General features: G+C 45.4%; 2 protein-coding genes across 4 annotated transcripts in view; one reads left to right on the forward strand and one right to left on the reverse strand.

Annotated features, from left to right (window-relative positions):
• The window catches only part of ppfia2 (PTPRF interacting protein alpha 2), a gene marked incomplete at its 5' end in the record, with an annotated part of 122,919 nt that extends 119,155 nt beyond the window's left edge, over window positions 1–3,764 (forward strand). For 2 of the 3 annotated variants that reach the window (XM_083692047.1, XM_083692048.1), the window contains 6 exons: window positions 533–565; window positions 792–967; window positions 1,258–1,355; window positions 1,806–1,981; window positions 2,253–2,321; window positions 3,275–3,764. In XM_083692047.1, coding sequence (XP_083548173.1) covers window positions 533–565; window positions 792–967; window positions 1,258–1,355; window positions 1,806–1,981; window positions 2,253–2,321; window positions 3,275–3,556 — 834 coding nt within the window. In that variant the 3' untranslated portion in view covers window positions 3,557–3,764. Of the gene's footprint in view, window positions 1–532; window positions 566–752; window positions 968–1,257; window positions 1,356–1,805; window positions 1,982–2,252; window positions 2,322–3,274 lie in introns of all 3 variants that reach the window. The other variant, XM_083692046.1, reaches the window with a different exon arrangement.
• Window positions 3,765–6,292: 2,528 nt separating this feature from the next.
• Window positions 6,293–16,223, reverse strand: part of acss3 (acyl-CoA synthetase short chain family member 3) — a gene marked incomplete at its 5' end in the record, with an annotated part of 31,078 nt that continues 21,147 nt past the window's right edge. Inside the window, 7 exons of the mRNA XM_083691877.1 lie at window positions 6,293–7,634; window positions 8,162–8,337; window positions 8,475–8,574; window positions 8,759–8,881; window positions 9,237–9,318; window positions 11,496–11,559; window positions 11,984–12,079. Of these exons, the coding sequence (XP_083548003.1) occupies window positions 7,551–7,634; window positions 8,162–8,337; window positions 8,475–8,574; window positions 8,759–8,881; window positions 9,237–9,318; window positions 11,496–11,559; window positions 11,984–12,079 (725 nt within the window). The 3' untranslated portion in view covers window positions 6,293–7,550. The remainder of the gene's footprint in view (window positions 7,635–8,161; window positions 8,338–8,474; window positions 8,575–8,758; window positions 8,882–9,236; window positions 9,319–11,495; window positions 11,560–11,983; window positions 12,080–16,223) is intronic.

The following is a 16,223-nucleotide window of genomic DNA, read 5'->3' on the forward strand; positions in this document are numbered from 1 at the left end:
ATAACCAATCCTGTACCATTGTATAAAGGAGAACAGTGATTGGCACAGAAAAGAGGCCCTCATTTGTGCCAGGGTTTTGTGCAAATGGATCTGGATCGGCCCCTAATGTTCCAGCACATCTCCAAACCAAATGTAATCTGTCAGTGCAGGCCAGGAGTGGAGGCATAACCTTGTTACTCCCCCTGGGGCCAATTCACATGCCAATAAGGGGGAAATCATTCTGCCTCTCAAATTGCATCTAACTCCCACTGGCTGTTACCTCCCTCAAACGACCAGTTCAGTTCATACATATTTAAAGACGTCTTTGCTACGAGTTGGAAATAGTTAGTTGAATTTGTCAGCGGGGGGTGTAAGGGAATGTTTTTTCTACGTTGAAACATATACTCTGACTTAAGGAGTTCACAGGCTCTAATACTCATTTGACTATGGAGAGAATACTGTGGACTACAGTGATGGAGAGACATAAACATGTTTAGGTCTTAAGAGTTGTCATGCATTTTGACTCTTCTTTTTCATGCTTGACCAATGACAGAAGTCGGATTTGGAGGAGGGAAGCTGGGCCCAGGTAAGGGAGAGACCATTTATCGAATCGATTTGCAAAAACACCACATAAATAATCACTGTTTTGCAAAAAAAAAAGACAAAAGAAATCAACTAAATTGCCGAACAAATTTCCTTGAGAGCCTGGTTAAAAATTAAATTAAAAATTAAAAAGCATAAGTGATTAGTATTACAGTATAAATGTCATAAAGTGTCATTCACACGTACTTTTCTGGTGGTTGTTTCATCAGACTCTGGCGTACGGTGATATGAACCATGAGTGGATAGGGAACGAGTGGCTGCCCAGTCTAGGACTACCTCAGTACCGCAGCTACTTCATGGAGTGTCTGGTGGACGCGCGCATGCTGGACCACCTCACCAAGAAGGACCTGAGGGTGCATCTCAAAATGGTGGACAGCTTCCACAGGTAGGCTACAGCTATGGTTTATCTGAATTCAGAAGGGAAGTGTAGTTTATTTTATTACTCTCACTTGTGTTAACTCATTTAGTGGCGAAGGTGAATGAAGTCGCCCAAATTGTCAACATTCTAGAGACTGCATAAATTATGATACTTCATTTTGTAGCCAATCAAAGTATTGTCGCTAAGTAAATACCACATGTTCCAGACTTATTTGGCAGTTAGTGGGTTAATAAGTTTGGATTGTTTTGTTTCTTGTCTCTGTAAAGAATGTGACTTGCACGTTCTCATTACCGCAGGACAAGTTTGCAGTACGGCATCATGTGTCTGAAGAAGCTCAACTATGACAGGAAGGAGCTGGAGAGACGCAGAGAGCACAGCCAGCATGAAATGAGAGGTACCCACAACATGGAGGACAATAAAGAAACGCCATCCGACATCTACTCTGGACATGACTCTAGAAATGACCGATGACACGTATCCCCTAAAGCTAATGGCAGTTGTGAAGCTACATAGTGTACTGTATTATATTTACATTTATGGCATTTAGCAGACGCCTTTATCCAAAGCGACTTACAACAAATACATTTGTCTAAGTAATTGAGTCATCTATCCATCAGTCGTCGTAAGAAAAAGTCATCTATGCTCGGACCAGGGGCAGTCACAATGCTAGAAGAAGGAAGAATTATTATTATTTATTTTTCTGTATGCACACACTGTGATCTATGACTTAGTGTGATATGGCAGAGCATTGTTTACTTCTCATGGAGCTCCAGTAGGGGACGGGGGAGTGAGGGTTAAACCCCTGTGTTGTACTATCGTCGTGTTGTGTGGTCCGTTTTGCCAGACGTCCTGGTGTGGAGCAACGACCGGGTGATCCGCTGGATCCAGAGCATCGGCCTGAGGGACTACGCCAACATCCTGCTGGAGAGCGGCGTGCACGGAGCCCTCGTCGCCATCGATGACAACTTTGACTACAGCAGCCTGGCGCTGCTCCTCCAGATCCCCAACCAAAACACTCAGGTCAGCTTCCCCCCCCTCCCCTATATGTAACAGCATATTTACGCCACTAGAGGGAGACATTTGTCTTGTGCCTGTCCCAGGGTCCAAATTTGTTGTAGAAAAGGACAGTGATAAGAGCAAGTTGACCAGTATCGTGATTCTCCAGCTGGATCTTGCCTTCATTTCACTGCTAAGTATAACTGGATAAATAATGTTCTGTTATGGTTTAAAACCTGTACCCACAAATAGGCGTTATATAAACTAAATCATCCTGGTTCCTTCCTCCCCTCAGGCACGTCAGATTCTGGAGAGAGAGTATAATAATCTGCTAGCGCTGGGCACTGAGAGGCGACTGGACGAGGTGAGTGACACCTGTCACCTGCACAGATAGGCCCGTCCCGCTGTTACCATGGGTGATGGGCCGAGACAGACACACCTGGGTTTGTTGTCAATCATTCTTTAAAGTTTTCACCATGCTGTCTCTCTGCACTTCAGACAACCCTCAGTCTCCACATGGTCTTCACTCTTTTGTCTTTAACCCTCTTAGGTCTTAGCCCTATTTTCTGTTTTTTTTTTTCTCTTCAGAATCACCCCACTCTTCTCGTAAATTGATCGTTCATAGCAATCTTCTCATAAATGCATCTTTTATAGCAATCCAATACACTATGAGCTATTAAGTGTAATCTGTTTTATTTTTCAGGACAGTTAGGGGAATTTAGTTATAGGTTTCATGACGGTTGAGAAAATAGCATGTCTTACATCAGTCATAAAAATTGTTGATCTATGTTCAATGGCAGTTTAATCAGATTATGGCATGATCTCAAATGTGATCGATAAGAAAATCCATCTGGGCATGATCCATGATCAATAAAAAAAAAAAGAAAATCCATCAGAACATTCATCCGAATATGACAATTTGCTGTATCTCAGGCTGTGAAGCTTGCACAGGTGTGACTTGCAAATTACTAGAGTCGTCTTTTCGTGTTTTAAACGCAGTGGGGGGGGGGGGGGGATGCTTGTCTCCCACTGAAACGCTGTCTCAGTCACTCAAACAGTTTTACAAAGAGGAGCGTTGTCAGTACCTGCTTGCGTTCGGCTTCAGGACCTGCAGCAATTCTGTCGGTCCGCCCGGGAACCTGTCAGATTTAATATTCTCTTTCTGTTTGGGTTTCAAAGTATCTTTTGGTGGAGCTTATGTAGACATGAGGCCAGTTTTGTAGTGATTTGAATATGTCCACAATGTTATTTCAATGTCATTGTATCTCAATCTTTAACGTGCTCGTCCCTGTGTGTGTGTCTGTCCCTCAGTATGAGTATGAAGATAAGGACCTCCGGGGTCCTTCCTGGAGAAGGCAGTTCCCCCCTCGGGACGTCCATGGGATCAGTATGATGCCCGGCTCTGCCGAGACCCTTCCTGCAGGCTTCCGACTCACCACCACCTCGGGACACTCCCGTAGACTGCCTCCCGAAGGTGAGCGCCCCGGGAACCCCCAACACACAAACTCATACTCACTCACACACACACACTGTACCACCGGTATGCTAATAACCATTAGAGTCCTCAATTCATGCTCTATGTGGATGACTAAGAACTAAATATCAAATAATTGTTTCTATGGATTTTTTTCACAAAACACAAACATTGCTGTTTCAGTTGCTAGCCACCACTAAATCACCCACAAACATTCAATATAACTAGAGTCATACAGTTGTTAAGAAGATATTACAGGAGGCCTACAGATACACCATTAAAACTCTTTAGAATGTTGTTAATTCCGACAGCAAGTGCAAGATAGGGGCATAACTCATGACCTCCCGGGGGAGGGAAATTGTTGTTGTTACCCTTCTCCTCACAAATTACATGAGGGGGCTCCCTCCCTATCCCTCCCTCCTTCTGGAGAGCATTCTGACTGTGTCTCCATTGTTTGTTCTGACCTGCGACTGCTGCTCTGTAGTCCTCTATGAGGCTCTGGACGACAGTCCTGACGACATGTATTTGGACTGGTTTCAAGGTCAGATATGTGCTGGAGCCGTGGCCCTGTGTGCCTTACGTCCCCACCCCTTGGTTTCTGCTGCCCCTCCCCCACCGTATACAGTACCTGCTCTTCTCCATGGTCTCTCTGTCAACTGTCCTCTCTCTCTGTCTCTCTCTCTCTGTCCTCAGTGCCCAACTCCAAGGGTGGCCATTTTGTCTGTTATGGTTTCTCTTGTTAGTGGTATATCTACTGTAGTTAGTTAGTTATAGTAGACCTAGTTATAGAAGCTGGGAGTACATTTTCAGGGTATTGTGCCCTATCTATGCTGTAGATATTTCCTGGCATACCCTTGAAGTTAAAGTAATGAATCGGCCACACAAAGAGGAATGTGAGCTATGTAAGTTGCCCTGAATCAGGAGGGTTTACATAGAGAAACATGAAGACTTGGATGTTTCACAGTTCAAAACTGCAAGTCTGTGTTGCTCCTCGCCCCTGCTGTTAAAAAGAGGACACTGGTCAAAATCTTGTATTCATTTCAAAGGGATCAAACGTGTATCAAAACTTGTGTCTATGGTTGTGCTATAGTGAGTTATGTCTACGCCCGACAAGCTAAAGCTCCCTCTGGGCCTTGGAATCATAGTGGCTTTACACACTACAGGGCCGACCCAAACCAAACTGGGCTGGCTTGGATATTGTGTTTCAGCAACGATGCTGGATGTACTGTATAACCCGGCCAGTCCAGTACAGCTCGTTTCAGCTCTGTAGTGTGAATTAGGGGATACTATAGACACTGGGTCTGATACATGAATGGATGCCATCCAAAGAGCAGGTTTGTACCAGAGTTCTCTTCTAACATTCTGTTCCTCCCAGTGTAACTGAACTGCCTTCCTGTGCCTATCTATATCTGTGGTCTGTGGTGACAAGATTAACAGAACCGCTCCCGTCCCAGGTGTGATTCCTATCAAAATGGGCCCGCACTCTCACGATGCGATTGTGCCATGGCTTTGCTAGCTGGGTGACATTTTGACTAACCCCGTTCCTGTGTGTGTGTGTGTGTGGTTTGGGTTTGTGTGTGATCCGCCGTGTGGTATACTTCATACCCTTATCAGCTGGTTCAGAGCCAGTTCTGTTTGTCCAGTGTCTGTTGTTAAGGGCATAAAGTATGTTTGAGAGTGTTCTCTACTGAGCTGGGCCCGCTGCTTGGGGGGTGAAGCTGAGCTTGCTAACTGACCTCTTCTCTGCCATCCCCCTACAGTTGGTGCGGTGCAGCGTCTGGACAGCTCCACTGTGAGGACCTACTCTTGCTGAGGGGGGATGAGAGAACGACTTGAAGCTGTAAGACACAGACACACACAAAAATTAATACTTATATTATACTTATTTATTTAATTACTTATATATATTATATATATATATACACAGTACACCGGAGGACACACCAAGTGCACTGATCAGTCATTCTGTTCAGCAGTGTCAGATGATGCAGAGTAATTGGAGTAAGAGAGGGTGACTTGTGTTACAGATTAGTGTATTTGCCTCAGCAGATGAGTCTGTTGTTGCCAGGGAGCTGTGATTATCTGGGAGTCAGGAGCAGCAGCATGAGACGGCCCCACTCTGATGTCTCTCCCTCTAATGTCTGTCCAGCACAGGTGATTGGCAGGGTAGACTGCCAAAGTAGAGAGCTAGGGTATTTCAGGTACAGGAGCCTGCCTCCAATCATTGAGGGGGGCACTTACTGTCAATTAAGGGTCACATCAACCGTAATGATAATATTAACAATAAAATATGTATACGGTTTGTTGATGCTAACTGACAACATTCCTGTCATCGTGGACAGGTGGCTTCAGAATGTCTAATCAATTTACCTTCCTGTTGTCTCCAGGTCCAGATCTGTTTATGGAGTCTGTTACCCTGGAGCTGCTGGACGGGTCAACCTGCCTGGAACAAAACATTCTGAAGAGACGCACTGCCAAGAAGCACCACCTCCATTTCCCCACACCAACCCACTTCCCAAAAAAAGAGAGAGGGGGGCCAGCAAGGGGTGCCTCCTGCCAAGCCGCCCCCCTCTGCACTTACAAGCCAAGCCCCCCCCTCCCCCCCAGATGTGGGCACCAGCTGTCGGTGCTACTTTCCTGCAGGCTGTCCTGTTGTCACCGTTTCTACCTTTTACATGTACAATAACTTGTCGAAGCATAACGTACTGTGTATTTCTTCTACAGGAGATGTGTAGGTTATCTGTAAATTAATATAAATATGACGTTTTTTTTTAATATATACACACATCTATATGAAAAAAAAAAAAAAAAAAAAGATATTCAGAGTTTGTGCAAATAATGTCGCCCACCTCTCCCCCTCCCCTCCCATGTCATGGTCCATGGTTACAATATGCTGCTCTTTGAACATTTCTCCATCCATCCCTGAGAGACCATTTTGTACATACTGTTATTTTTCCATTGTGCCGATGATGAACATGTATTGCACCTTGGAGAGAGACTGGATGTGGTCGACACGTGAGCCCCTCAGCTGTAAAAGCCTGCCCCCCTAGTGGTATACAGCCCTATGTACCCGAGTCGCTACGACTACGCCAACCACCCCCTCCGCCCCCCCCGGACCCACAATCACTCACGATGGATCCCCATCTCTCATCACAACAGAGCATTCTGGGAGGACACAGGGACGCACTGTGACGCCTACCGACGTGACAAGCACTTTGATACAACCACCTCTCGACTCTAACAGCCAAGGACAAAACCACGATACTTCTCCACGCAGACGTTTACTCGACAGCTCAGAGAGAGAACAAGAGCAGGACTTCATTCTCACAGAGGCTCTCACCTAACAGTACCTTGACAGTAACGTCAGGCCAAACAGTAGATATGTAGTAACTCGTACGTTTTACACACTCAGCCAAGCTGGCCTTTTTTTCGCCGTGGGGGGTTTGACCCTCAGACTCGCGTTATCAGAAGAAATAACTGGAAGACAAACTGCTTTAGCTCATAGTGTGCGTAGAGTGTATATGAACATGTCCAAGTGAGGTGAATGTTTAATGACGAACCTGTTGCTTGCTGTGACTTACTTTGGTGTAACTGTTAACTCTTTGTTTCTGTCGGAGTTGCCAGGGTAACCTATTGTACAGCCCTCCTTACCTGTCTTTTAGTTATTTCTGACGGAAATATTTCAACCACGTTTTTTTTGGTTTTGGTTTTTACATCCTCGATTTGCACGAACAAAGAATCATTTTATTTTGTGTCCATTTTTTATTTATTACTAATTGTATTTTGGTCAAAACTAAGTGGTGATCAAACAAATTTTCATTGTCAATAAAAAATACAGTCAGTGAAAGAGTTTGCCAGATTCATATTTGTCAAACAACAGAACTTTAGTCCAGTGCTTTGTGGAAGACTTCAGTTCTGAAGGTGATAAATCTATGTAAATAGGTTTAAAAAGGTGATCTCCCAGTGTGACCATGTCCTAATGCAATACGAGAGCAGGAGGCCTACCTGGAAAGTACAGATGGGAGTGTCTTGAATGGAATAGAAAAGGGAAGACTCAAGTCTACAGTATGCAAAAGTACATCATCCTGGAGCGCCAGACGAGAGCAGCAGCCCAGGGCATCACTGTCCAGCGGCCCTCAGCGCCTCCCTCACGATCCTCTCAATGTCCTTAAACACATCTGGATCCTCAATGGTTGGAGTGATCTGTGGAGGAGGAGAAAAGCCCTCTCTGGTAGGCATGTTTCATATTCAATCATCTGAAATTGTATTACATCTTTAAATAAATTTTATCTTTTGATGTAACCTCACGATTTAATCCCATTTGTCTCTTTGGGTTCAATCGATTCAGAACACCAGCTCAACATAAAATTGAACTGGCAGCTGTACGGGAATAATAATCCGGTGCTGGTCTTAGTGAGTAATTTAACTTTTGTGTTCCAGAGCCAAGCATCTACAGTATACTCATTTCTATAGAAATCCTCAGTTATACAGCGAGGGGTTTGAGAGAATCGGCCTGAGCACGGCTTTGCAGAATCAATGACCTACAAATTAACTTTGGTCGAGTAATCCCTACTTTTAAAGATGAGCAAATCTTTGCAGCATCTGGGCTGATGTGCCTGAATGCCTCAAGATCTAACATGCTGGATTAAAGTAAGCTACATATACACAAATAATAGTTAAGAATAGATAAACCTAGCCATGGTTGGACTGGCGATGGTGAAGAGAGTTACCTTGTATGGCTTGCCGTTGACCAGGTTGGCCAGGGAGGAGCGTGGGATCTTTCCTGAGCGGGTCTTGGGCAGTCCTCTGACAAACAGAACTTTCCTGAACGCAGCTACGGGCCCGATGGTCTCTCTGACCATGCTTACCAACTCCTTCACAACGTCCCCCTGGCTCTTCTGCAGGTCTAAGACACATACAAACAGATCCGAACGTGCACGCACACACTTTTACTTTTAAATACACTTTATAAATGAACAGAAACTTTCAATAGGTCACTTTAAACTGACCTATCAGATGTGCCTGTGTCCGTGAGTGTCTTACCGTTCCTGAGCACACACAGGGCCAGAGGCACGTGGCCTTTCAGTGGGTCCTCCAGACCCACCACAGCACAGTCTACCACCCCAGGATTCTGCAAGACAGACTAGAACACACACACACACGCACACGCACGAGAGAGAAAATGAATGCTTACTCAGAGTATAACGGAGGACACACTCAATGCACTGATGTACACACATAAGTATTAAGTACACAGTATTATACTCAGTAGATCCCTGTATAATGAAGGCATGCAACGTCACCCCCCCCCTCCCCCCCCCCCTTACCTCTTCCAGTGCTCCTGTCGACAACCTGTGCCCTGCAACATTGATGACATCATCAGACCTCGACATGATGTACAGGAAACCCTCCTCATCCATGTAGCCTGCATCCATGGTGTCATAGTAACCCTGAGGTAAAGCAGAGGGGAATTACTTTTACATCATAACAGACCACCGCTGTGGTGTAGTTCACATGTAAGCCACGAGAGGGCGACTTCATACCATCAAATATATCAGCACCCTTCTACACAACTCTTATCTTTATTCACTGTGCAACACAAGCAAAGCTTAACATCCGGTCCATTCATGTGAGGAAATCTGTTGTGGTGGATTGCCACTCTATGTTGCATAAGTTAACACAGCAACGTATCTCTTTACAAAACAGCTTTTTAATTAATCTTTGCATAGGTCTGTGATACATTTGCACAATACAGTATGTAAGTAGTCTGTAATGCTTAAAAGTGAGTCAGGTGAGCGTACATACTGGGAACTTGGTGAAGTAGAGCTCCGCAAACAGCTCCTGGTTCTCCCACAGAGACAACGCTGCCCCTGGTGGTAGTGGGAGGCTAGACAGGACACAGGAGAAACATAGGAGTGTTCTGTGTTAGACAGTCACAGGTCTGCATGGATGAAACGCTACCGGGTCTCCACTACAACCATCGGGCGTCCGGCTTTGTCATCAGCCATTGAGGGAAGGCTTCCTTTTGAAATCAATCAAAGCTGCTCTTCGTCGCGTCCGATGGTGGCGTCCAAGCTCAATGATCGCCGAGATTCAACACCCGATGGCTGATGCGTGCGTTCAACCCATCTTGTGCATTGGAATGAAGCTGCTCCTCTCCGCTCTCAAGAGCACTGGCTCAGTGTAGAGCGCCAGGTCCAACATCACAAGGATGCAACGCTGACGGCGATGCAATGTAAGGTGTCAAGTGTATCTAGGCTGTAAGGATGATGTCTCCTTTCACACATGGATCCATGATCACATTAAACCCCCCCCTGGCATCAAGTTGTCTGACGGATTGTTTTTCTGTGGGGAGATGAATACGATACTCAAGTATGTTGAAACCTTTATAATGATTAAGAGTATAAAAAGTGTCTAAATTGGAAAGATAAGCTTGTCAGTCTATCAGCTGAAGAATAAATGAGCTGGGGGGCCTCTGTTCATGGATAACATTACACTACATCTTAGTTAGGCCCAGACATGGTGCCAGCACCTGCTGGACTTGACCTGACCCCCAACCCCCAGGGTGAACGAAGGAAGGCAGGCAGGCAGGCAGGCACACACCCACAGGATATGGTGACTGAACCACTAGGCCTGTGTTTACCCAGCCTGGTAACCCAGGGTCAGTCGGGGTCACCCTTTCGAACCCAAATGATCTTGAGATGGTCACAATATCCATGTCTAGAAATGGATATTTATATCCATTTATATAAATGCAATGAGAGCCGAGCAATAGTACTGTACTGTATATAAGGCAAGCTTTTCCTGTCTGTCTTTGACTGCAGCCAAATCTAGGGCACCTCCGATACTGCTACAGCCTGGAGAAATAATGAATAAACCAAGGCCTAATAATAATGTGCCGTGGTTCAACTGCCTGCATTTAACGTAATGAGGCTGTCACAGCTTTTAGAACGCTGTTCACACACAACAACCACCTCTGAAGCATTGAAAAAAACACAACCAAATTCAATTACACATTAATGCTTTTCTTGGAGACCCTTTGCCACCCAGCACAGTAATAACTATAAATTTGATGTTAATTTACAACACTGTGGTATAAGAAAATAGGAGTCGTGCACCTTTCACAGCCTTGCTCTTGCAGGGAGATTGGCCATTATGAATTCACCTCAGAGCTTGGGGGTTTAGTTGTGGAGCAGAACAGGGGGGTGGCCCGGGGAATCAGGCTATTTGTTCTTTGATGAAAAGCTCTATTGGTGCTCAGACCCGATCTTTTGAAATCCACCTTGTTGGTGCTGAATCTATGGCAGCAATAACAATGAAGTGGCAAATGGAGAGGGGGAGATTTCAAGCAGGTAACCACCTCAGAGATAAGGGCACAAAGGAAGGGTGAAACAACTGGCGGTGAGACTTTGCTGTGACTTGGCTTAAGCTTACAAGCATCAGCTGCAATAGAAACCTGCCTGTATGGAAACGCTTATGGCTTTATATGTAACATTGGATGATCGTGACTTAAAGTTCCTCACTTTTCTTGGAAAAATACTAAAAGAATGGATGCACCGAGTGGTGACGTTAGTCATTTACGGAGCTATTTGGGAAAGTAACGCCAGCTATAGCTAGGAGCAATTCTCAATAAAATGTGTTGAAAGGTCGTAAAAAAGCTGGTGAAGGGGTTTATATTTGACTCTGGGCGCTATCTTTACAAACAGGCTAGCCACATCACACTTCCTAGCTGTATGACATGTGGGAAATCGTTTTAGGTGGAGCTAAGAAAAATAGAATACAGATACTATGACCTACATGGCAATTTTCAGACTTGAATCAACCTGACTAATGTAGGCCTTTAAGTAAAAATGTTGCAAATGTTTGATAATGATTATAACAATATGAAATGCAAGTGGATCAGGTTACATAAGGACAGACCTAAAAAGAGAAAAAAAAGTTGTGTGCCTGTATGTCTGTTGAGCCGTCAGGCAGACAGAGAGGTGTGCTATTCTCTATGACAGAGGCAATATAGAAGAATGACTTAGCTGCTCACAGGGGTGTGACCATGACCATGCGGCTTACCTCACCACAATATTTCCCAGGGTCCTTGGCTTCACCTCCTGCATGTCATCGTCGATCACTGTGACTGTAAGAGAGAGAGAGGCGCATACAAATGGTATTTATAAGGCCCATATTTCACCAGTGGGCGAGGCGGACTGTCAAAGTCTGGGTTGCTCTGAAATACAGCCATTGTGTCGATGCCTGAGGTTGTTCACTCTCCAAGCCAATATGCCTATCAATTAAACATGATTACAGGACTGAATTTAATACCTATTGAACTTAGGTTCAATAATGCAATAACGGTTGCAAATACGCATGCACAACAATATCTGACGTCTATGACGTCTAGAGTAGGTTTCATTACTAATGCTTGATTGGGAAGACATGAGGGCAGATGGGATCTTAGAGCAGTGGTTCTCACTGCAGACCGTTCAGGTAAACAAACTGAGATGTTTCGTGTTTTGGGGTCTGCTTTAAAAGAACAAGACCCAGGTACAGTAGGTTCTCACCGTTATATCCTGGCACAGGTTTGCCGGCCTGACCAGCAGGGGGAGACAGTGAGTTTCCCAGGCCAATGCAAGAGGAGGTGATGGCTGATCCACTCTCTGGAGGGGGGAGAGAGAGAGAGAGAGAGAGAGACGGGGAGGACAAAGGTTATACAAGGTTGGTGACGCAGGCTTCTGCTGCCAAGCCTCTTGCAACATCCATACTATGTCTTTCATAGTTTATCTCTCACAATCTCCAACTCCTTTTGCCCCATAACCATAAAATAAAACACTACGCACAACATTTTAATCAAGTAGGCTAAACAGAGGGGAAGACAGTATTCAGACATTCATGCAGCAAAACTATTACATCACAGTAACTACAAATGAAGTAGTTTCTGATTGGCAGGCATGTCATCAAAGCTGCGGTTTGGCCCTTTGTTGTTTCTGTGAGCGGAGTTAACCTACATAAGCAGAACTGTGACAGCTCCTATGGGCTCTCTGACTCACCAACCTCCGCTCACACACTCTACTGTACAGATCTGTATCTGTCCTCTTTCCCCTGCCTCCATTCCAACGCAAACAAGCCCACACAGCAACAGCCCACTTCCATAAAGATCTGACTGTGTCTATTCGGTCTTCTCTACCCCAAGTCGAATAAGCCCACACACACATCAACAGCCCTGCTTTCAACCTAAATAGAACAACCATCAAAGAGACATCACACAGGGGTGTGTGGTGGGTGGGTGGGTGGGTGTGTGTGTGTGTGTGTGTGTGTGTGTATGTATGTGAGGGAGGGGGAGGGTCTCTCTGATGGAGATATCTAGCAGAGCAATGGGGGGGTGGGGGTGGTATGGATTGGCCTCCTCAACCAAGCATAGCGCCCTCTGAACTGGAGATGTTACCCACCTCTCAGAGCTCATTAATCATCACCGAGTTAATCACTCCCTGCAGAGTTCAAAACCTTTTTACCTCCCGCCCACACTAACCTCTCCACCAATGGGAGGCGCAGAGGGGAATTGTAGGTCCCTGGTCTACCTGGTCAAAGGGTAAGGGTACCGACCTGTGGCCTCAGACATCTCTCAGCCAATGATCACCAGCCAACCCTGGCCTCTTCAGGTGTGAGAGAGCTAATCAACAGGCCCCTGAAGACCCCGCGGGGGGGTCGGGGGCAGAATATGTGTGAGCACAACAAACCCGCTGAACTGTGGCAGCAGTGTGTGTTTATATCACGTTGTTAGCAACAGTCGTGGGGACTGCCGCAAGCAATTCAGCCGGTAATTAAAACCGTAACAGGACTGAACAGAGACAATCAATATAATGGCCTGATGTAATGACACTCGACAATTCAGCGCTTAACAGGTGAACAGAGCGCAGCAGAGAAGCTTCATTTGGTGCTTTCATAACCAGGTGCATGAGTGTTGTTAGTAGATGGAGCCGCGATATGATAACGCCATATTTATGATAACTCCATTTTTAGAAAAGGCAATCATCTATGAAAAATTGAGTCTATATTTGCAAATATATGTTATATCTAGCTACACTCTGCTGCTTAATTGATGGTGAATGTGAATGGATCGTTGGATTCCATTTTCACTTAATTTCTGTTGGTTCTAAAGAGTCCCCTGAGTTGTTTAGGATGGAGATGTATACAGTGCATCCGGAAAAATTCAGAACCCTTCACCTTCTCCACATTTTGTTATGTTACAAGTATTCAGACCCTTTGCTATGACACTCAAAATTGAGCACAGGCTCATCCTGTTTCCATAGATCATCCTTGAGATGTTTCTACAACTTGATTGAAGTCCACCTGTGGTAAATTCAAATGATTGGACATGACTATCTATATTTATATAGACACACCTGTCTATGTAAAAGGTCCCACAGTTGACAGTGCATGCCAGAGCAAAAACCAGGCCATGAGGTTGAGGGAATTGTCCATAGACCTCTGAGACAGGATTGTGTCGAGGTACAGATCTGGGGAAGGGTACAAAAACATTTCTGCAGTATTGAAGGACCCAAGAACACAGTAGCCTCCATTATTTTTAAATGGAATAAGTTTGGAACCACCAAGACTCTTCCTAGAGCTGGCCGCCTGGCCAAACTGAGCAATAGGGTGAGAAGGGCCATCGTCAGGGATGTGACCAAGAACCTAATGGTCACTCTGACGGAGCTCCGGAGCTCAGTTCCTCTGTGGAGATGGGAGAACCTTCCAGAAGGACGACCATCTCTGCAGCACTCCACCAATCAGGCCTTTATGGTAGAGTGGCCAGACAGAAGCCACTCCTCAGTAAATGTCAGCCCCACATGACAGCCCGCTTGGAGTTTGCCAAGGCACCTAAAGGACTCTCAGACCATGAGAAACAACATTCTCTGGTCTGATGAAACCAAGATTGAACTCTTTGGCCTGAATGCCAAGCGTCACGTCTGGAGGAAACCAGGCACCGCTCATCACCTGGCCAATACCATCCCTATGGTGAAGCATGGTGGTGGCAGTATCATGCTGTGGGGATGTTTTTCAGCAGCAGGGACTGGGAGACTAGTCAGGATCAAGGGAAAGATGAATGGAGCAAAGTACAGAGAGATCCTTGATGAAGTCCTGAGCACTCTGGAGCAGGTTCTCAGACTGGGGCGAAGGTTCACCTTCCAACAGGACAACGACCCTAAGCACATAGCGAGGACAACACAGGTGTGGCTTTGGGACAAGTCTCTGAATGTCCTTGAGTGGCCCAGCCAGAGCCCAGACTTGAACCCGATCGAACATCTCTGGAGAGACCTGAAAATAGCCATGCAATGACGCTCCCCATCCAACCTGACAGAGCTTGAGAGGATCTGCAGAGAAGAATGGGAGAAACTCCCCAAATACAGGTGTGCCAAGCTTGTAGCGTCATACCCAAGAAGACAAGCTGTAATCGCTGCCAAAGGTGCTTCAACAAAGTACAGAGTAAAGGTTCTGAATACTTATGTAAATGTGATATCAGTTTTTTATTTTTAATAAATTAGCAAACATTTCTAAAAACCTGTTTTGGCTTTGTCATTATGGAGTATTGTGTGTAGATTGATGAGGGGAAAAATGAATTTAATCCATTTTAGAATAAGGCTGTAACACAACAATTGTGGAAAAAGTGAAGGGGTCTGAATACTTTCCGAATGCACTATAGATCCCATCTCAGCTGGTGAGCCTATATGTTTCCCCCGCTGGTTAAACTGTCCCTGAGGCTGAGAGAGAGACTAATGGACTGTCGCTCAAGCCACAAAGCCTGAGGGTGCAATCTGCGTGTTGGTAACAAACAGGTAGCAGAGACCGTCTGTACACACAAAAACATGATGAAAGGCTTTAGAAGAACTCGGCAATAGCATAGCCCAGAGCTTCCCCAACGTCCCAAAACATAATAATGATGTCCAAGTGTATTCTTATCGGCCAACAGATGCACTATTTTGGAGAGTTGAACCCCAAAACAAACAAAAAACTAGCAATATAGGCTACAGGTGCAATACACAGAGACATTTGTCCGTCTTCGTACAAAATACTATTTTTGTGTCTTATTTATTACATCATAGAGGTTTGATAGATTTGAAATCAGGGGACCCCATATGAGAACTGCTAGCATAGCCTGTGAAAACAAGAACAGCCTTTTCTAGCACTGAGAAGGCATATCAATGTGCTACAGCGACACAGGCATCTGCTTTGTTCTCAACACGTGAGTGTTTTTATCGAATGTGAATGTTCCCCCCCGGAACATTCATAACACCACCACCGGCGTTGTTCTAGTCCCAATTGCAGAGAAAATTGCCTAGTTAAAGAGAGCAATGCAGGGAGTCCGCTGAATGGAGCTTAAGTGCAGCACCGGAGAGAGTGCTGCTGGATGTAAATGATAGTGAAAACACACAGGTTTAGCTACGGATGAGAGCAGTGTGGGCTCTCACTTTCTCTCTCTCTCTCGTCAGAAAGGTAGTACACAAACATATCAATCTTCCCCAGACCTGTTGGCTCTCCAGCAGTGAGAGGCTGTTTGAGGTTGATGAATGAAGAGACGCTGTGAGAGGCTACACAGTGGGCCGGGGAGGAGGAGGGACAGAGGTGAGTTCAGGTGTACCTTTATACCTTTTCAGACCAGGGCCCATTCAACAGCCAGGCCCATCACTGGCGGATGGGAGGAGATCGTTGTATACATACCTCCTTTGTTTCTTGTTTTTGCTGGGATCTTGAGAATTCTCAAACGCAAAAGCAATATATTTGTAAGGTAACCATGCTCATCTTCTC

Source organism: Argentina silus (genome assembly GCF_951799395.1).
Source record: "Argentina silus genome assembly, chromosome: 20".
NCBI lineage: Eukaryota > Metazoa > Chordata > Actinopteri > Argentiniformes > Argentinidae > Argentina > Argentina silus.